The sequence below is a fragment of the Vitis riparia genome, chromosome 17, assembly GCF_004353265.1.
Source record: "Vitis riparia cultivar Riparia Gloire de Montpellier isolate 1030 chromosome 17, EGFV_Vit.rip_1.0, whole genome shotgun sequence".
NCBI classification, from domain to species: Eukaryota; Viridiplantae; Streptophyta; class Magnoliopsida; order Vitales; family Vitaceae; genus Vitis; species Vitis riparia.
The window spans coordinates 13,880,735-13,901,716 of NC_048447.1; the positions used below are offsets into that span (position 1 = coordinate 13,880,735).

Consider the following 20,982-nt stretch of genomic DNA (forward strand, 5'->3'; position numbering starts at 1 on the left):
AAGTTATTAAGTTGATTGAAGAAACATCCATTAAGTAAATAGTAGGAATTTGACTACATTTGTAATTAGATTAGATAATATTATTAATTTTTCATTTTTTGTATCTAATCACATCGGAAATTTTTGAGGGAAAAATAATTTTGTGAAGTGTGTATGGTTTATACTGCAAAACATATAAATAAAAATGGATGAAATTATTTTTAGCCTTAGAATTAAGAATCAAGGAGTCATGGGCCTCCGATTAGATGTGAAGGGTCATGGTATTCCATGCTGAAAAGTGAAAACAGTGGCTTTAGAAAAGGGGTGGTGACCCTGAGGACAAATACTTTTAAATTTTATAATAATATTCTTGCTTAAGAGTTGGGTAATCTCAGACTCAAAATGACAATTGGGTTGCCTAAATTCTCTGATTTAAAACGAATGGTGCGGAGGTGAGTCCGCCCACTACCACCACCATCAAGCCAATGTCAAAACTTGGTTGTCCATCAATGGTGGGAGAAAAGTAACACAATCATGGGACTGTTAGTCCAAAACGATCACAATTTTGTCATCGTTTTCTTCAATTTGGGTCATTGCGATCATGTTGTAAGTTTTTTTCAAGTCGTGATGATCGTGAACACTAAAAAAACCAAAATCAAAATGATATGAATGAAAATGATGTGTAAATAATGGCTTCGATGTTACAGACAAATAATAATAATATCATGCAAATAGTTTGAAAAATGAATTCGATTAATTTCTACTAGTAATAGAAAATTTAAATTAAATTTTGATTAATAGAAGTTAAATATTAAAAGTGCTTAAAGGTGTGTGATAAGAGATAATAACGAGAATATAAGAAATATTATAAATAGTCATATAAGTAATGAATAAATAATCATTATGTAGTGTATGAGTTTTAGATATAGCATGCTAATTGTTATAACCGGATTCTCTACTTAATATTGTCGACTTCAAAGTTGTAGTGGCATACACATGATCCATGTGTTGACCCCAATTTCACTTCTTTACCAGATTTATGCTCTCAATAAAATACTTTGAGTCATGTGAAACATTACATTGTAACCCTCATAGACCCAATGTCCTCACTAGCACGCTTGTAGTGAGAAACTTGACTTTGATATCATTCTGTCACAATCCTACTTTTTACCTAATATTGTTCAATTCAAAGTTATATACCAATATAACATGAAGAAAAAACAATAACACAAAAATATATACATAAATAGAATATTTATGAAGTAAAATAATGAAAACAAACAAAACATTCAGTTGCATATGTCAATGTACAAAAACTATTTATATAAATTAATTAAAATGAAATTAAACAAATATGGAATAAGAGGGTATGTATCGAGATATAAGAAGAAACAACTCAAATGTCTTAAACTCCCAAACAAACAACTCAAAAGGTTGTGTTGTATGCAACGGTGGAGGAGAACTTTAGAATAGTGTGATGAATAAGTGAGCATGAACACGATGAACAACTTAGGGTTGTGAAATGAATGAATGATTGGTTGAGAGTTGTGAATGCAAAGAAATGGGCTATGAATATGAGGAATAAATACCTTTTCTAATAAATTATTTTGTGCACTTAACTTAAATCATTTTTGTAATTTATTTTGTTCACATCACGTCATATTGTATGTTCACTTATATTGTACTCTTCTTGGCATTCATATTTGATTAATCAAATTTTATAACTATTTTTATTCGTTTAATAAAGTTTGTAGGTATACGAGCTTATAAATATATTATGACTTATCACTATACTTATCCGATAGATAACTTGACATTTGAATTAGTTTTATTTTTTATTTTTAAACTTGTTATTTTCCAAATAAGTAGCCATAGAAAGTTTTTTTTTTTTTTTTTTATTCTCCCTTTTAAAAATAAAATAAAATAAGAGGTGATTTCAATTTTTTTTGAAAATCAGTTTTTCACGATAAAGAGTGATTCTCTCCATCGAGTGGGAAATCACATAAAAAATTGCCATTCCACAACTACATTTTTATTTTTATTTATTCTATTTTATTTTCCTTGTAATTTTGAAGAACAAAATAAACTAAAATGAAAATTATGAATTTGGATTAAAATGCAAATGTTAGTAAACAACCTTATAAGATAGGTGAATTTTGCAAGGACATGAGTTTTACAAACTGTTGCAATCTAATCATATCCTTAAAACCTTATTTTTATTACATCAAAGTCACTAAAAGTCTGTTTTTGAATATGATTGAAAAAAAAAAGTTTTTTTTTTAATTTAAAAAATTCCATGTTTGATAGAATTCTAAAATAATTTTTAATTTTTTTTTAAAAATCATCTAAAATAAATTATTATTCTTTCCTCCCCCAAACTTATTTTATAGTTCCACTCATGGATAAAAAAGGAAATTGATTTATTTTTTAGTCGGTATATATTATATAAACTAAAATGTGATAATGGATAGTCAAAAAAAGTTGGAAGGAAAACCTTTTTTTATGCAAAGGTGAGAAACAAGCCATTCTCTCCATTGACACGTGTTTTCCATCTCATACCAACAAAAAGCAAAGTTTTATTTAATTATAATAGGAAAAATAAAATTAATGATAAGTTAATAACGACTCACCGCCACTCTGGCGGCTTTCAAATATTTATTTAAAACAAAAAAAATTCAAAATTCAAAATTCAAAAAAAAATCTGCAGAGAGGGCCCACGCTGTCATAGAACTAGTACAATAAGAGCGAAATGTGACGGGCGAAGCATCTCTCTGATTCTAACCTTACACAGTCTCTAGATCAGATCAGAGCTAAGCCTTCTCGGTTCTCAGGTTGGACGATCCTTCTCCCATTTTCCACTCATTTCTTGGTGTTTGTTTCCCGAGAAAACAGAAAAGACACCGAAAGTAAATGAAGTCTCTGAGTCACACGCTTCTTGAGTGTTCGCTTGTTTTTTTATTTCTTTGTTTTTCTCTCTAATGCAAAAAATCAAATCGGCGAGCCGATTGTTTGTTTTCTGATGAGTGGGGGAGATGATTTATTTGACTCTCCTCTCTCCTTTTTTTCAGCAGTTTTCTTAGTAACCAAAGAGGTCGTTGTGGTTCAGAATTGTACTTGAAAGCTGTTCGTTTCTTTTGTGTTTCTGATCTGATATTCTTTTCAAAGGGTTTCTTGTTCTTTTGTGGCTTCTGTGAACCATTTTGAGTCTATGTCTTTTTTGTTAAACAAGTGTCTTCACGGAGAAGAGTTTTCGTAGTAACATTGTTGTTGTGTTTGATATTGTACGATTTGAGTTTAGGGTTTCAATCATGTTTGTTATATATTTTTGTTGGATATTCTTATTTTCTGCACTCCCAAGGATGGAAATTCGAGATTGAGATATCTAATTTGTTTGCTTTTCCTAGCTTTTTCTTCAACCACTAAAAAAAGAGTTCTAGTTGTGCTTGCTGCATATTAAGAATTTTAGGTTTTTATATTAGTAATAATTATTTTGATTGTGCTTTTATAAGAGTTCGTAGGTCAAAATGTGATTAAAGGGCTTCTTATTTGTAAGGGTGCTGCTTTAATTCTCACTCTACAAATGGTTGCGAAGGCTGAAATCTGTCTATTATCTATATAGTCAGTTGGAGTAATCTGCATCTTCTCTAATTTTAGGGGCAATATATTCCATTTTTTATTTTAATAATTTCCATGAAGACAAAAGTGTTGAATAACTAGGATTTTTTTTTTCTCATTTATAATGTGTGCCTTTTCCTGTCAAGATATAGGTGAAGTTAGTAGTATCTTTTCGTGTGTGTAGTTTCTCAATTGAAAGTTTCTGTTTGGAGTGAGGCTCACTGCCCTTTGTTTGTGACAAGTCTCCTCAACCTCCCTAGTGACCATACCACATGCTATTCCCCTTTGTTCTATTTTTACTGATTCATGAATAGTATTCTTATTTTCTTTTTGCCAACACAATAGTGACACAAATTGGCCATATATATATATATATTTTTTTTTTTTCTTTTTTTCAAATTGCTTGTTGCAATAGTTTTGACAAAATCAATTAGGACGATTATCTCAAGTCTCATTGTGGTAGTTTTGTAAAATCAATTTAGGACTAGCCAACTATCCGGTGTATATTGGGTTAGAGCTGAGACCCATTGGGTCATTTACATGTCAACTTCCAATGAAAATGAATTATGATCTAGTTTTCAGTGTTACACAATGCTCATGAATATTTGTATTTGCCCAGCTAGCATGGCAGAAATGTTTAAATATGGTCATACTCACAACCTAGATTGTGACTGTTTTTTATTTCTTCTTCCAGTATCTCTCTCTTTTTCATACTCAGCTGGAATCTTGAAACCAAATTCTGTAAGTATAGGATTCTAGGATTTTAAAGTTGAATATATTCTTGAACTTGGATGTCTGTAGCTTGAAATCCTGTCCTTGTCATTCTTCCAGTGTTTGCCCTGTTTTATATCCTCAATAGGTTTATGTTAATGACAATCATGTACACTGGGAGATTGTTTCATATTGTATCAGTTCATCACAATTTAAAACTCACTCACCTACCACTGGAGATTGATTGAATCTATATGTCAAGGACTGTTTATTTACAGGGGAATGTGCTGGACAGAGGCAAATTATTTGAATAAATCCAGGAATAGATCTGGTCAGAGAAACATAATAGGCTGATATGGTCCAATGCTACTTGCCTAACTTAATTTTTAGTTGTTTTCTTATTTTTATATGAAAAATTGAAGAAAGAGTAAGACTTGCAGATGTCACTTTTGCAAAGTGCAACGATATATGATCCCAAATGACATTAATTTATTCCACGATGCCATGCATCTATTGATGAGTTGTATAATCAGAATTCAATATGATACATGAACCTAAGTATCAGGTTTTGATGTTTTCATGAAAGGGAATTATGATAAGGCCCATAAGTTCCAAATAGAAACTTCAAATCACGTAAGTCTGCTGCCTTTGCCAATCAGATTATTTTCCAAACAGTACTTTCCAATGGGATGGTTAGTTTATCAGTTTTGCCTAAGAATCTTGATGTAAGAAATTTGTTGCCCTGGACATCATGCACAGGGAATGATCTGTTAGCGTGACATGACAGGTTCATGCGAGATGGCTTTTTTATGATTTTCATTTGTGTTGCAGTCATCAGTGGTTTGACGTTTGTTTCTGCTTATTATGTGTTGAACTTGCATTGTTTTGATCTTATTTTCTGGGGAATGTGTATGTGCTCCAGGGTTTCTTGTAAAAGAAAGGTTCAAATTAGAAATCATGGGTCGCGGAGTCAGCAGTGGTGGAGGACAAAGTTCTCTGGGCTACCTTTTTGGAAGTGGAGAGGCTCCAAAACCTGCCACAAATAATGCCGAAGCTCCTCAAAATCAGGGACAGGTTGCAAGTAGTGGACCTTCTCAGATGTCTACTGCGGTTGCACCACCAGCGGTTGCACCACCAGCAGTTGCACCACCAGCAGTTGCACCACCAGTGGTTGCACCACCAGCGGTTATTAATAAGCAGATTCCAGCGGGCGTCCAGGGTAACACTACAAACAACTATTTTCGGGCTGATGGCCAGAACACCGGCAACTTTATTACGGTATGATCTTTATCAGAATTATCTTTGGCTGAATGTTAGTATGTTTCATATCATACATCACTGAAAATATCATAAATTTAATTTTCAATTGTGTAGTTGTGCTGACTTCATACTTTACGTGTTTAGTCTCAAGTGATCATGCCAATCATTTGTTCCAATGTAGAATGTGTTTTATTTTATTTACAATTATAGGAAGCCTTGAGATAAATTGTCTTTAAAAAAATGAAAGAAAAAAAAGAAAGAAGAAGAAGAGTTGGAAGCCTTTTCATGGCTTCTATCACCATGAAGCTTTTACAAGGACCAGAATTTAAAACGGATGATTATATTGAGAAGTTCAACATGGACAATTGCTTGTTAGCTGAAAAACTTAATCACATTATCTTTTGCTTGTGGTCATGAACAAAGTTTGTTTATTAGAGGGGTTATTCATAGTTTTGTTGCATTTAAACTGACATCTGGATGTTTTCATTCGACCTGCTTTTCATGAATAATAAGATTTGTCACAAGAAGAGAGTGCATGGGCTATGATGTACATGGAGGAGAAAAAATTGCTAGATAGCTTTTTATGAATGTCAAGAAAACCCACATGGTAGAAGATAAGCCCATTGCCTCATGTCCGGTTCACAAAAATAGGACTTCATTAGAAGTTGGCTTCAGTTTCATCTGTGGAAGCTGTTATTCTTGGAAATTCTTTCATTTCTTTGCTATACCTTGCCTCAAATACCATGAACAAAACCCTATACCATGCTTTTCTCCTTATCATCATCCTTAGCATGCCACTAGCAACCCACAGGATCACCCAGCTAATCCCAAATAGGGAGAAGTGGAGAATACAAATGCCTAAATATCTGAAACTATGTTGTAACAGACAGGTGATCCACCTGGTCTACCTCCTTCTCATGCACAATTCAACAGTTAGGAATGAAATACTAGTGACTTATCAAATGATCTGCAGTCCATGTGCAAAATGCCAACTTCAAAGGAATATCTGGATTCAAGATCTTTTTGGACAGGTAATTTTCTATCTCCACCAGGAGCCAAATTTTAAAAGAACATTTTCAATAAAAAGATATCTCTCCTGCCTTTATATATACCAACATTGAAAGATACCTCTCCTCTCTTAGATCCACTGAACAAAGCTTTTAAGAAGATCTGGATGCTATCAAACTTGCACCAATATAAATATCTAATAAAGTCTACATTTCATCAACTCACATCCATGGCCCAAGCAGGCATCTTGGCTTTTTCATCCTTTCTACTTACTGCAGTCCCTGAAATATTGGAGAATTCCACCATCAGAGGAATGTCCTCCCATTAAACATTTAAAACTTTGTCCTCTTTACTATCTCCTATTTTAAACTGAATAAATTCTGGATCATCCAATAATGGACTTCCAAACAGCCTCCCATCTGAACCTCTTACCTGATAATTGTGCCATTTATCAAGAGCCAAGCCATGTTTTCAAGCTACCACATCCTTCTACAAGCCCTCCCTATCTGCAGCAAAATCTCTGTAACCATGCCCTCATAACAAGCTTTATTCATCATTGATATAGTTCTTAACCCTAAGCTACCACAATATGATATTCAGAAAGCAATTCACTTCCACACCCCTAGATGGTATTTTTTGAAGGGTAGGTTTTCTTCCATCCACTCAGCCTTTTGTCCACTCTCTCAATCATCACCAGACCACTTTGGCATTGCTTGCAGTATTCAATTGAAATTCTTAATTAAAAGATAGAAGGCTGTTTGTACCACCATCAAAATTTCCTGTAAGCTCTAACCACCCATGCACTGATCCTACCAGAATTAGCTTGCTTTTGTTCAAATTTGCCATTGAAGCTAGCAAAATATCCCTTAATAATTGTTAAAGATGCACTTTATGTGCACCTGGCCCAGGGCTCAATGACTCCCTAGATATAGGGCCTTGTTCATTTTCTGTTTTCTTATATTTTATATAATTGCATTATTTTTTTGGGGATGCTTTCTTTAAATGCTTGGAATCTTGAATTTTTTTTTCTTTTTGGGATTCAGTTTTGATAACATTTTATAAAATTGACATGCACCCTAAGTTGCATCTTCACTCAGGCGTGTGCATTGGGTTATGTCTAAGCTTTAGGAGACTTTTGCGTTCTACATGCACCTTGCGCCATTCAAACTATACCCTCAAATATCTCAGTTGATCCTCGCTGGTCCATGATAAAATGGGTTCATCATGTTTTTCTCAAATTTTAAAATTTTTAATTTTTTTTGCTACTGTTAGGACTGAAGAGCCTTCCACATCCCTACTCCAACCCCTTTGTCACTTGAGCTAGGCAAAAATCATATCATCATTCTAAAGCAAATGAGAAATAAAGGGGAATGAGGATGGCCTTTTACTAGTCTTAGAGCTTTGTAGAAAACTTCAAAGACCCCATTCACCTTGTCGAAAATTATTTCACTTCCTGGAGGGTCATTCAGTTCAAAGGAATCCACATCATGTATCATGGTAGCCAGTGAAATTCATGCTCAAACAAGGGAACTTTGTCATTAATGATCTGTTTTGACCTAAAGAGGAGCAATATCTTGAAGGTAATGAATGATATGGGGAGGCACCTTTAGGCATCTGTCAGAAAAGCCTCCAAGATTGTCCATATCCATTGAACCCATTTGTATCAATATAATGCCGGGCAAATCTTGAAAAAGCTTACTTGAATCAGGCTTAGTCTTTTCTTAGAACTTATAACCTTGACCATGGGACCATTAACAAATTCTTCATATAAAGAAATCACACAGGGAATACATTGCTTCTTTCTCCTCCCCTTTCAGGCTGCTAAACTGCAGGCCATTTGGCTTTAATATTTGTATTTTGCTTTAAAGGGTTGGTTTGCTGACTTGGATACAACACTTGGGTGGTGGTGGTTGATACTGTTATATTTATTTAATCTATTTTTTCCTTGAATCTTGTTGCATGAACATTGAATTATTTTTGAACTTTCTCTCTGTGGACAGGATCGGCCTTCAACAAAGGTCCATGCGGCGCCTGGTGGTGGGTCTTCCCTAGGTTACCTGTTTGGGGATGGCAGCAACTGAGGCCTCCAGGCTTCAATAGTTCCCTGTTTGCCTAGGGCCCTTTGCAGTTGGGGTTTGAACAATAGTTCTCTCTTTTGGACATTGCAGATGTTTGATTAGTCCTTTTGTAATATGGTACTTTCTTCAGTAGGGTTTTGCTCTACAATGGAACTTGTCAAGTTAGAATGTGTGGTCGCCTCACCACCCAACTCGGTTTACTGTCAGTTGAACGAAGTTGTTTTGTCAATTGAACAATGTTCTTTTGTCGGCCCTATCCACTTCATGTTTTTGTGATTTTTTTCAGGTCATTGTATCATAACTTCTGGATTTATGCATATTATTGGCTCGTTAGGAGTAGAGAACAACATCCTTGCTCTTTGGTTCCTCGTAGACAAGGATATTGGGAAACAGAGAGAGAGACTCGAGGCGTGTGATCTTGCAGTCTTGGAAATAAACTTAAACATAAACCACGAGAAGATCGTGATTTGGGGCCTAGAAGCCTATTTTAGGTAAGAGATAAGAGAAATACATATAGGGTGTAGGCTTCGCTTGATCCTAAACCCGTGGAGAATTGTGTTTCCACCCCGGTTGGGTTGGATAATTAAGCTAAGGTCCTCCTATTACCTATAATTAAATTCAAAATCCAAGGAAATTAAAAATTCCTAAAATACCCTTAACTATCAAATGAAAAAACTACTAGCCACTTCTACTTTTTTCTTTTCTTTATTTGACTTTTTCACCATTCTCTCACTTATTTATTAATGGGATCAAGTTAAATGATTTACCAATTATTTTTCTCCAACAAATTGAATATGAAAGATAAATAATTAAAAATTATTATTGTGATCTGTTTTCACTTGCATTATTTCTTATATATATTAAACAATTTTTAAACATCTCATAATATTAGTATTCTTTATTTGTTCTAACTTGTAAATTAGACATCATTAATTTTTTTTTCAAACTTATAAAATATATAATAAATATTTTTTAAATACCTTAGCAAATATATTTTTTTTTGTTTCTTACTTACAAAATAATAAATATGTTGTATATTATTTCTCATTGGTCTTAATGGCATAGTTTAGTAAAAAAAAAAAAAAAAAACTATCGATAATCGTTATAATGTCAAACTCAAGTTGATTAAAAATCATACAAAACCTATTAGGAGTTTTGTACACCATTGTACACTTGACACATTTCCCCTATACAATTAGTGTAATATTATATAGTGGTGCAAATTTCATTTCCTTCCTAAGTTATATGTCCATGTAGGAGTGTTAAACATGTTTTTAATTATTTGGTTGAGAAAATTGTGGATGACTTATGGTTAATTTTTTTTTCCCGACATCATTATTGGGGAAAACATTAGAATTTTCATATGAGAATTAAATAAAGTGTATGACAGGGGTGTACAATTCTTGGGTGATAAGGAAAATCAAGGAGTAATTCATAATCGATTGAAAATTTTCATAAATGTTAGCCTTGTACATCCTTATACACTTAGTATATTTCCCTTGTACAATTAGTGTAACACCCTTGTATAGTGGTACAAATTTCATATCCCTCCTAAATTATGTATCCACGTAGGTATGTTAACCATGTCTCTAATTGTTTGGTTCAGAAAATATTGGATGACTTCGGGTCAATTTTTTTTCCCTAAACATCATTACTAGGGAAAGTATTGAAATTTTTATGTGAAAGTTAAATAAAACGTATGACATGAGTTTACAATATGTTGGCAACAAGAAAAGTAAAATGGAGTGGTTCATAATCAATTGAAATATTTCACAAAAGGTAGTCTTATACACCCTTATACACTTAGTATATTTTCATTGTATAATTGTGTAATACTCTTGTATAGTGACACAAATTTCATATCCGTCTAAGTTTTGTATTCATGTAGGTGTGTTAATAATATTTTCAATGGTTTAGTTGAGAAAATGGTGGATGACTTAGGGTCAAATTTTTTTCTCCAAACATCATTACTGTAGAAAGTATTGAAATTTCCATGTAGAAGTTAAATAAAGTGTATGACTTAGGGTTAAACTTTTTTGAGTCTTTTTATTATTTTCATATGAAAAAAATATTATTAAACAAGGTTTTAATTTTCATTTTTTAATTAAACATATTTTCTAAAAGAGACCATATAGAAAATAAAAATTATTTTAAAAAGTAATAAAAAATAAAAAATAAAAACTAGAAAAATATTTTTAACTTTTAACTTAATTTTTTTTATATCTAAAATGAGTAAATATACCTTTTAACCCTTTTATTTAAGAAAAATTCAATATCTACTATATATAGTTATAATTCACTTCTAAAATTAAATCATACGAAAACATTTTAATCGTATATTTAAAATAAAAACTCTTCATCCATCATATTTTTCTCTTTTACTTTTTTTTTTTATTTTGATAAATTTTCAATTAATTCAAATCATTAAAAAAATCCTTATTAAACAAATTTACAACATTTCATATAACCTATGACTTTTCAAAAAGTTATTAAAACAAGAAAGAAAGAATTTAAAAAAAAAAAAAAATTGAACTTTTTATTTTATAATAGGAAAAAAAAAAATTTAAAATACTTTTTAGTATAAAAGAAAATAAAACAGTGAATATATTTATTTTAAACAGTGTTTTAATCATTAAATTATTTACTTCTAAAATATACAAGATAATTTTTATTTATTTAAATTAACATTTTTTAGAAAGTATTTTTCAATATAGTTTTTAAATCATCAATAGAATTTTTGATTTATTTATAATTTAAAAATATAAAATAATGTTGATTTTTCAATTATTTATAAAAAAAGTTTTAAAAAAAACCAATGAAAAATAAAAAAATGATTAAAAAAAAGAGAATGTGTTAATAGTGACATATAAAGAGTGGTAGAATAAAGACAAAAATGAGTCAAATGGATATTTGTGTCCATTATCATCTCATATCCTTGTAATCTATTATGAGTGATAAGAGGACTTTACCTGAATCATCCACCCCAACTCGGGGTGAAAACACAATTCTCCCCAATAAGAGAAAAGGTGGTGATTGGAATAAGATATGAAGACATAGGGTTTTAGCTGGAAGCCTGGAAATGATTTATATCAACAACCCTGACCCGACCCGACCCAACCCAACAAATCCCACCATTACCATCTATTAGACAATGAGACCCAGATTTATACAACAATTTCCCCAGTCCAGTGGCAGGTTTTGGAGTAGATTTAAGTTTGAAATTTTTTGCGCTTTCCTCAGCTTTTGTTGACAAACTCCTCTAGAAGATGAGAAGCCCCCCAAAAAGAAGAAAAGTTTCTTCCTAGAGCTGCATTCCCATGTTTACATGAACACAACAAACTTCACTAAGGATGATGATTGAAAAATACATAAAAAATATACGGCTGTTCACCATTTTTCTTTTCCCTGTTGCCCTTTTTGAATCCATTCTTTAGCCTACCAGAATGCTGCCACAGCCCAAGGGTCTATCACTGTCTAAACAGATGATTCCTTGGCAGCATAAACCAGACAATTGGAGGAGCAGGTGGGTGCGAGAATTCAGAACATATAGACTTGAAGAGGCCGAGTCTGAAGCAGTAAATAGAATAAACTTTGCGATACCTTTTTAAGACAAAAACTACTACATACAACTGCGGTCTATCAATAATAAATTTAAAAAGTATCGAGTCAGTGGCAGATTGTGTCAGTTCCGGGGGCAGATTTCTGTATATCACCTGTCAATGCATCTATGACCATCTATGACCATCTTGAAATGATGAATGTACAAATGGCCGACGGCTGGTATCTTCGAGTTATGTTAAGTTAACCAAAAAGGATTTGTTCATCGCCATGATTCAAAATGATTTTGCCTTCTCTTCAGTGGTTGGTGCCCCATGGTCTCCTATCACAGAAGATAGAACGACAATTAGTTTCACAGAAGGTTCTAAACACGAATTCAAACATAGTTGTACCAAGTAAATAGGAAAACTGATCAAACTGGATCGATCTAGAAGCCAAGTGAAATCAAACATTCAACTTTGTTTTGTCTATAGGGTTCAGATTTCTCATAGGATATTTAGACTCCTGTGTCTGATTCCATATTGCACAACAAATTTCAAGATCAAAATGCTCAGGAAATGAAGTTGAATATTTGAGTTCCATGTGCCACATGATTGTCAACACATCATTTGGCCATCTTTTGGATTGGATACAACAGCCTGCAAATTTCGAACCAACCAAAGCAACTCCCCAAACAACTCATTTCTGAATGACTCCCTGAATAGTTAGAAACCTAAAGAAGAATATCAACAATCAGGTTTGAACCATAGAGGGTGCTATTTGGGAGCTATATAATAAAATACAAGAGGCAGCTCATCAGTTGAATGGTTTATGCTGACAATATTGCAATAAGTATGCATATGCATTGCATGGAGAAATGCAAGTGCCATAACCAGCCACAGTTCATACCTTCTTTTGGAGGCAAAGAAATGCATTCCTTTGCGGCAGTGGATGTATTCTCTGCTGGAGACTCAGTGCTTTGGTTCAGTGCATCATTTGTCCTTCCATATTCCAATTTCAGGATTGACTGCATCAACACCGATGAGTTTCCAGTAACCTGCTAAAAATCAAAACAGAAAATGTGATCTTTGATAAAATATGCCTCACCAGGTTGATCCTGAAGCCTGCATATGCTACCAGCTTAAAGTGGGTCTAAAAAGCTGCATCAAGTCATGTGAATGTTATGATGAACAATGACGATGATCATGAAAAATTTAGTACCCTCTGGAGCACAGAGGGATGGATGCTTAACCGGTCACTCACTGATGTGTGGCAAAAACTACCACTGACTTGGATAGATGTGATGATATTTTTGCAACTTGTCATGCAAAAGGTAATCAGATGAGCAACTAAAAAAAGGCAGAAGGTTACATTTGATGATTTATACCATAGCTTCTAACTGGGCACCAATTACAAGAGATGAAATTTCAAGTCATCTACATGATGCCAACTTGGTCTTAGCTACAAAATTTTGCCAATCCATGATCCATGATGTTTCGACATTTGACATGCTAATATAATTTTAATGCTACCTTAAAAGGGGAAAAAGGTTTACACTGCCAGAAGAAATCATAAGGCTTCCTCCACTCAAAGATATGGGAAAGAAGATTTGACCTTTTGAGGGTGAGAATCACCAGTAGGTTCTGGATTCTCTGAAACAGCAGCAGCAGCAGCTTCTGTCTGGGCCTGAGAATCATTAGGGGTTGCTAAATTATTCAAACCAGCAGCTGCGGCTTCTGTTTGGCGTTCACATGATATGGACTCCTTTCCTATGGCAACATCAGCCTGTCTGTGCTCAATTTCATCCTGCTTGAAGGGTCTAGCATTTTTTGGTTTTCTCTTCTGACTGTCATTCAACTTAATACCACCAACTTCTCCAGCTGCTCTCTTCCTGATATAAGAAAGGAAGTAATAACTACTTAGATGAAGAATAATGGGGTCATGGTGATTGATACTGGATCAAACTAAAAAAATAAGGCAAATACAAAACAACCATATTCTCACCTACTGGAATTATACTTAGCCATGTTTGAATTGCTTGGCTTGTTGGAAAATAATATTCCACGCAAAGGCTTTCCATCTATAATAGTTTCAATAGTAAATCCATCAGGGAAGCTTTCGGTAATGTTCGCTTGAAATATCTTCTTTCCCTGAAGAAGCTGGGAGCTATTAATTGGAAAATTTTGTTGGCCTGCATACAGAACAGTGTTCTTTAGGTACATAGCTGACATCCTTTTCAAAATTGAAGTTTACCAACATTAATATTATTATCCTTCTATAACAAACAAGAAGTTGGAACCATACCAGCACCTAATAAAAATCCTTGTATAATTTGGGGGCATAACCATTAATTCGATGCAAACTAAATTTCCCAATTCCTCACACAAGTTTGATCAACAGAGCTAAGACTGGGAAAGCACTTTGACTTTTCAAAATCATTTCCAAAGTTAGCCTATGCATGCACTTGCACATGCATTGGAGGGAATACAAAAGGCTAAAACCTTGTAAGCCACTTGGACAACTACCTTGGTTCTAAACCATCCCTTTCACCACTACCAACCATTCAAAGTGCTCAAGCACACACATGCAATGGAGGAAATGCATAACACCTGAACCATCTTTAAGAAGTCTTTGCAGTTGAGACAAACCTTTTGTCTCCTAACAATAGCTACTCTATATAATATGTGAATTGGTTATTCTTCCTATTTACATAAGATTGCAAAATCTACCTCCTCTTTGGAAAATATAAGATCTATCATCCTAAAATTAAAATGTGGAAAATTTAGACCTCATATATATAATTTGAGTAGTGTATTTCATTTCAGTAAACAGGTCCATCTCTCCAGATCGTTCATTCGATTTAGTGAACCATTGTCATAACAGTTGAGAAAAAACCAGGCAAGCAATAAAAAGTCTAGTAAGACTTCTCCACCATACCAATTGCAACTCAAGTTCCAAAATACGGCTCAAGTTATTTATTAAACTTAAGATCATTACTAAACTACACATAAAATTAATTAATAAAAAAGTTCATTTTTCTCTGAAACTGTTCATACAACTAATGTAACATAAATACCCCAAAAGCTCCATGATTGAAATTGTTAATTGTTGCTAGTTACTTTTATTGGCTTATCTTGGAAGAATAGGATGGATGGGCATTATCAGTTTATATAACTTTTCCCCTCGACATTTACATTAACATCAAACACAGTTCTACGTTCAAGACTCATCTTATTTATACATTGTCCCTAACAAGCAACAAAATGCAGAGAGTGGACAAAAGAAATATAAAGCCTTAGAGTAAGGGGATTTTTCACTCCTTACAAAATTCCATATATTTTGACACAAAAAGGATCTGAATGGAAGAAGATTTAGTCAGCCTCAAGCAATCACGATTTCAGGTCTTGTTGAGTACAAAACGACATCAACTTTTCAGTCCCCAATGCTTAAGAATTAAAGAAACAAGCTATAGGGCTCAAAACGCAAAAGTCCGACTCATGTACATATTAGACACTCTATCCATGACTTTGCAAAAAAATTGTTAATAGCATTGGGCAGGTTTGCAGCCACATGTCAAAAACATTTCATTTGGCATGAGGCAAGACTCATTTGTGTGTGTGTGCACCTCTCCTTTTTCTACTTTAAAAGTGGCACTTAGAAGTAAAAAGAGCAAGTAAATTGGTTTTTTACTTGTTTGCCCATAACTTGCCGAAGGCCTGGATTGGCAAAGAACAGCATTCGCCCCAATTGTCAGCAGAGCTTTATCATGTCCTGGCGCAGGAAGGTATTGTTCTTGGCACTTTAGCTTCAACTGCTTCCTCATAGATAGCCTCTCTAGCTTTCGCTCATCTCGCCCATTTTCTCTCACAAGTTCTAGCATTAGATATTATATTAAATTAGAAACTTACTATTTAAGGTTTATCTGTAAAGACTAACAGAGTATAAATCATTAACCTGTGTGCAAATAGTACATATCATCGAGTGCCTCAAGAGTCTTGTTGCAGCCACCAACAAAAACGAGAACACCCCCCTTCTGTGGATCCAAAATGTCCCCAGCCACAGAAAATCTAGCAGAAGGTCCATCTCCTGTAGCCAATACCTTGGTCCATAAACCAGTATCTACATGGATGAGGAAAGGAAATTGAATATTATGATAAACAAAGAAAATGTTATCCACACAATGAGAAATAGGCAGCATTGTCAAAATCCATACTCTATAGCCCTTACAAGGAAGGAAACTTAAATGGATACAAACATATTTTAATAAGAAACCACAGATGTATGTATAAAAGGAAATAAATACGAACTAAAATAAATTTAAGACAGACAACAAGGACAGTGACTGAACATGAAACAAATCAGACATGAAAGTTTCTCAGATAAACAATTTCAAGGGTTGTGTGACTTTCACTTAATGGATTGCTTACAACTGCCTAAACAATAATTTCCCCCCCAATGTGTTTCTCATGCTAGTGACAGTCAAAGAGTGCAGTAAACAAGGTTGTTTATGGATCCAATGAATTAATTGGATTCTCATTTTCCCTCAATAATTCAGAGAATAACCAACTTGCAATGTGGGTTGTACCGTAATGCCATTAAATGTTGACCACCCACTAAGCACCTTAGGTTTCCATAAAACCAGGATTCTTTCATTACGAAGTCAACTTTTGCTCTACAGGGGACAAAATCAGCCAATAATGGGATATCCACAGACACATTAAATATCATTTTATAATTCATACCAGCATCAAGCATATGAAGGTCATCATAAAGATTTTGGGCATCAGTAAATCCCCCAAAAACAAACAAGTTCTTGCCAAAAGCAACTGTTGTATGACCAGCTCGAGGTGGCAGCATCTGTCCCGAAGCGTTCAGCTCCCTCCAAACAAGAGTATCTATTTAGAGTCCACAAATGCCAAGATAGCTATTAGAGAGAAGCACATGCAAGATAAAGATGCCATTTTATGCCTGCATGTCCCTTTGATGAGGAACACATGCTACATACTCCTACTTGAATTTGTGATTTCTACAATCATACATTGGCATTTAAGATTCAAGTTTGACCAAAACTGAAACCTGCATCAAGGATGTGGACATCAGATAAATAATAGTCATATGCATCTTCACCACCAATCACAATGATTTTGTTCTTCCAAGATGAGCAAGTGTGGCTATCACGTGCAGTTGGTGGGGTACCCGATGTCTGGGCGCGTTTCCATACGAAGGTCTCTGCAAATGTAGATCATGAAAACATTAACACTTTCCTTTTCATTTAGCTATCGGCATCATTATGTTAGCGAGCCACTGACATGAGCAGCCATATGCAAGAAACTCACCAGTGTTCAATATGTATAGATCATTATAGTAAACTTCATCCGAATCGTTTGAAGATTTGCCACAGCCACCAAATATGAAAAGTCGCTTCCCAATAAGGGCTGCAGTATGACCTTCCCGTGCCTCTGGTCCTTCGCCTCTTACACTTGGAGATATCCATGTATGTGTAGCTACAAATACATTAAACACATTAGCACATCTAAAAAATGATCATGCAGGATATTAAAGAAAAATGAATCAGAATAGTTCATTCAAGTTGATGGCACAACACATATAATCAATCAAATTCCGTTCCATTTCCTAATTATATTAATGCAAAATAAAAATGAAATTAAATGCTACTGTAGACTCGTCTAATTTCTCTGGTCAATCTACATCAATCAACATTAACATTACAATAGCTAATTGAAGAATATTAGAAAATTGCTATTATAAGCTGAAATATTTAAATTCATGGTAATGCAGATAATAGAGGTGTGGGTGGAAGGCTGGTCAAGGGAGAAAATCGAAGATAAAACAAACTCACACGTGTCTAGAATATGCAAATCCTTGAGAGGATTCATTCCATCTGTACCCCCAAACACAAACAGATTGTCTCCAACAGTTGTACAGCTGTGACTGTCCCTTGGAGTAGGCGGGCTGCCTTTTATCATGGGCTCATTCCATGTTTTTTTAACTGTAAAACAAAAATAAGGAACAGAGGATTAAGAATCTCAAGACTATCTCCATATTAGCGCACAAGCACACCAAAGCAAACACATGCAACAACCCAACTGCAAATCCTTGAGCAAGAAAACCCTATAAAGAACAAAGCAAGAGAACATTAACAGGGAGCTTCATGGTTCTGTTTCCCAAAACCACTTTTCATTTTTTTTTAAAATAAAGAGAATGAAAGAGATGGAAAACACTAATTTGAAATCTCATTTCAGAACTTCTGGTCCTGCAGAAACAGTGTCTTGGAATTTTTGCAGAAAGTGGCGGCTTCTCGATACTAAAAATGAGCACTTACACGTAGGAGCTTGAGATTTCTACTGTTGTACCAGAGGTCGACAAATTTTAGACATGCTTGTTTCAAAATGTCTCTGGAATCAACCATTTTACAGAAACATTAGGAAGAAGTTTTTGCATTTTCTTCACCATCCTTCGTTTAAGAAAAACCAAAGGAATACACACATATATAATGCATCAATTCTTAAGAACCCGTGTAAGACATTGATTCTAAACCCAAATGACTTTAGGGGGAAAAAACCATTAATGCAACAAATAAAAGCCGCGGGAATTAGAGATGAACCTAATAAAACCCTAAAAACAAGTTCACTAGCAGTCCCATAAAGATTAGTTGTCACTGATTCAAATACGCACGAGCTTCAACAAAAAATTAATCCAAATGTTAATGCCAAACAACAAAAACCCACAAAATTTTAAACATAAACCTAATAAAAGCCTAAATAAACATGTTAAACAGCAGAACCAGAGAGATTAACGGGCATTGATTTAAAACCTACACGAATTTTTTGTTTAAAAAAAAAAGGAAAAGAAAACAATAATCCTAAACAACAAAATCCCATAAAAAATCAAAAAAGATAACTAAGAAAAACCCTAGAAATCCAATATTTACAAAAATCATTTAACAGGATTAACCAAACAATCAAACTTAATCAAAGCACCAAACTTTCTCAACAAGGAATGCAAGAGAGATTGTACAAAGCGTAAAGAGACAATAAGCAATGCGAGAGAAACCCAATAATCAGAGGAACGTTTTATGAACACCCACCAGTGTCAAAGACATGTACTTGGTTCGTCTGACAGTTATCTTTGCCATAACCCCCAAAAATATAGAGGAGTTTTCCTCCTTTAATGGCGTTGCAGGTGTGTCCCCACCTCTTCCCTGGCCCAGAAATCTCAACAGCACCCATTCCCGGAGCTTCTTCTCGCAGAAGCTGCAATCTTTCCCACCTCATTTTTCCGGGGTTTCGGGTGAGAAAATCCCAGAAAGCTGAAAATTTTTCCCGAGAAAACAAAATGAAAGACTGGAGAGACAGAGAAAGAGATAGATGTATCTGGATTAAGGGGCTTTTTGAGAGTGTTTAAGCTCATGCAAATAGGAAAAAAAAAACAAAAACAAAAAAATAAATAAATAAAAGAAAAAAAAAAAACGGCCATTACATGTGTCATCTGAACAGTAGAGAAACCTGAAGGAGAAATAGGGCCATTAGCCCAAATCTGGTGGCCCACAAGATCATGACTAGAATGACACGTGGCATTTGATTAACGGTGTGATTTTTGTTCAAACCTCTTGATTATTTGATGACAGGTAACATTTTATTTAAAAACAAAAAAAATATTTATGAGAAATGAGATAGAATTATTTTGGTAATTTCACATATGAAAATTGGATAGCACCCCAATATATGTCCTGCTAATAAGTAATATTAAAATGATTATGATATTGAGTTGGCAAAAAAAATAAAATAAAATGTGTTATGTGAATTATACTAAATTTATAACATAATGCCAAAAATGCATTATGGTTCAATTACCATATTATCCCTATTATTACATTTGGAAATTTAGCCTAAATTGTTGATTTTCTTTTTTCTTATTTTGATTTATGGCTAAGAAACAATTAAAATAAGGCTTATCTGTTGAGGCCTTTTATAATTATTTTTTAAGACGTTTTTCAGATTTGCAGAAAAAAAAAAAAGAAAAATATGTTTGACCACAATCAAAAAATAAAAAACGGTTTTTTAGTCTTAAAATCAGAAAAGAAAGTGTTTTTAAATAAATTATTTTAGTTATTGTCAATTTTGTTTTTTTTTTTCAATAATTATATAACTTTTTTTAAATGTAAAAAGATTTTAAACATACTTTTATTTAATAAAACAATTTTCAAAAATTGGTTTTGAAAACATTTTCCAAACTCACCTCACATTGATAGAGGCAGTAAAAAAGTGGTTGTAATATTACTAGGAACAGAGAAATAGAGGTGTAAGTCAAAGTCGAAAAATTAATTAGAATCAATAAAATTGATTTGCTCTTCAACAACTATATACATTAAACAAATTTGATTTAATTAGATTTTTCATTGCTAAAAATACGATTTTATTTTAATCTAAATATAAATTGATCATATCGGTTCGATTATGTATCAAAAGATTTGGTTAGAATGAGAAAGTAGAAAATTTGTAAATTATAAATTTATAATAAACATTGATAAGTTTTTGTATTTTAGTAAGCAATTATTAGCATTAGTTATGAAAGGAAAGAAAAAAAAAATTACTATGCATCAAATTAAACAACAAAAATATGCAAAAAAAAGTTTTGGATTTCATTAAAATTTTATTAAAAGTTCAAATCATATTTTAAAAAAGAATTTTAAAATTGGAAAAAAAACTCCCACAGTAAATTTTTAATATTTTTAAAATTGTAGCATGAGTTGTGAATTAATAACTAATTGATT

General features: G+C 33.4%; 2 protein-coding genes across 5 annotated transcripts; one reads left to right on the top strand and one right to left on the bottom strand.

Annotated features, from left to right (window-relative positions):
* The first annotated feature begins 2,708 nt into the window (after window positions 1-2,708).
* On the top strand, window positions 2,709-8,992 carry LOC117904789 (protein SPIRAL1-like 1). Of its 3 annotated transcripts, none has more exons than XM_034817550.1 (3): window positions 2,709-2,810; window positions 5,228-5,583; window positions 8,574-8,992. In XM_034817550.1, exons 2-3 carry the CDS (start codon window positions 5,263-5,265, stop codon window positions 8,652-8,654), a joined length of 402 nt encoding a protein of 133 aa, XP_034673441.1. In that variant the 5' UTR covers window positions 2,709-2,810; window positions 5,228-5,262; the 3' UTR covers window positions 8,655-8,992. The 3 variants fall into 3 exon arrangements, with proteins under 3 accessions (XP_034673441.1, XP_034673442.1, XP_034673443.1); XM_034817551.1 differs by having other exon boundaries at window positions 2,805-2,885; XM_034817552.1 differs by lacking the exon at window positions 2,709-2,810 and adding an exon at window positions 4,290-4,335.
* A 2,979-nt stretch (window positions 8,993-11,971) lies between these two features.
* LOC117905127 (kelch domain-containing protein 3-like) lies at window positions 11,972-19,649 on the bottom strand. Of its 2 annotated transcripts, none has more exons than XM_034818035.1 (11): window positions 19,297-19,648; window positions 18,049-18,198; window positions 17,525-17,692; window positions 17,265-17,417; window positions 16,931-17,083; window positions 16,143-16,307; window positions 15,879-16,061; window positions 14,193-14,379; window positions 13,803-14,079; window positions 13,098-13,245; window positions 11,972-12,531 (listed from the first exon to the last, which is right to left on the bottom strand). In XM_034818035.1, the coding sequence occupies exons 1-11, from the start codon at window positions 19,481-19,483 to the stop codon at window positions 12,485-12,487; spliced, it is 1,818 nt and encodes a 605-aa protein (XP_034673926.1). In that variant the 5' UTR covers window positions 19,484-19,648; the 3' UTR covers window positions 11,972-12,484. The 2 variants fall into 2 exon arrangements, with proteins under 2 accessions (XP_034673926.1, XP_034673928.1); XM_034818037.1 differs by lacking the exon at window positions 11,972-12,531 and adding an exon at window positions 12,564-12,921 and having other exon boundaries at window positions 19,297-19,649.
* Between the last annotated feature and the right edge of the window lie 1,333 nt (window positions 19,650-20,982).

Bases quoted from the DNA above. Each gene is read 5' to 3' on its own strand.
- LOC117904789 (XM_034817550.1), top strand. From the start codon at position 5,263: ATGGGTCGCGGAGTCAGCAGTGGTGGAGGACAAAGTTCTCTGGGCTAC. The intron at 5,584-8,573 runs GTATGATCTTTA...CTCTGTGGACAG, and splicing joins ACACCGGCAACTTTATTACG to GATCGGCCTTCAACAAAGGT.
- LOC117905127 (XM_034818035.1), bottom strand. From the start codon at position 19,483: ATGAGGTGGGAAAGATTGCAGCTTCTGCGAGAAGAAGCTCCGGGAATG. The intron at 17,693-18,048 runs GTGAGTTTGTTT...ATGTATTTGTAG, and splicing joins TTTGCATATTCTAGACACGT to CTACACATACATGGATATCT. The intron at 16,308-16,930 runs GTATGAATTATA...TCATCCATGTAG, and splicing joins CCTTCATATGCTTGATGCTG to ATACTGGTTTATGGACCAAG.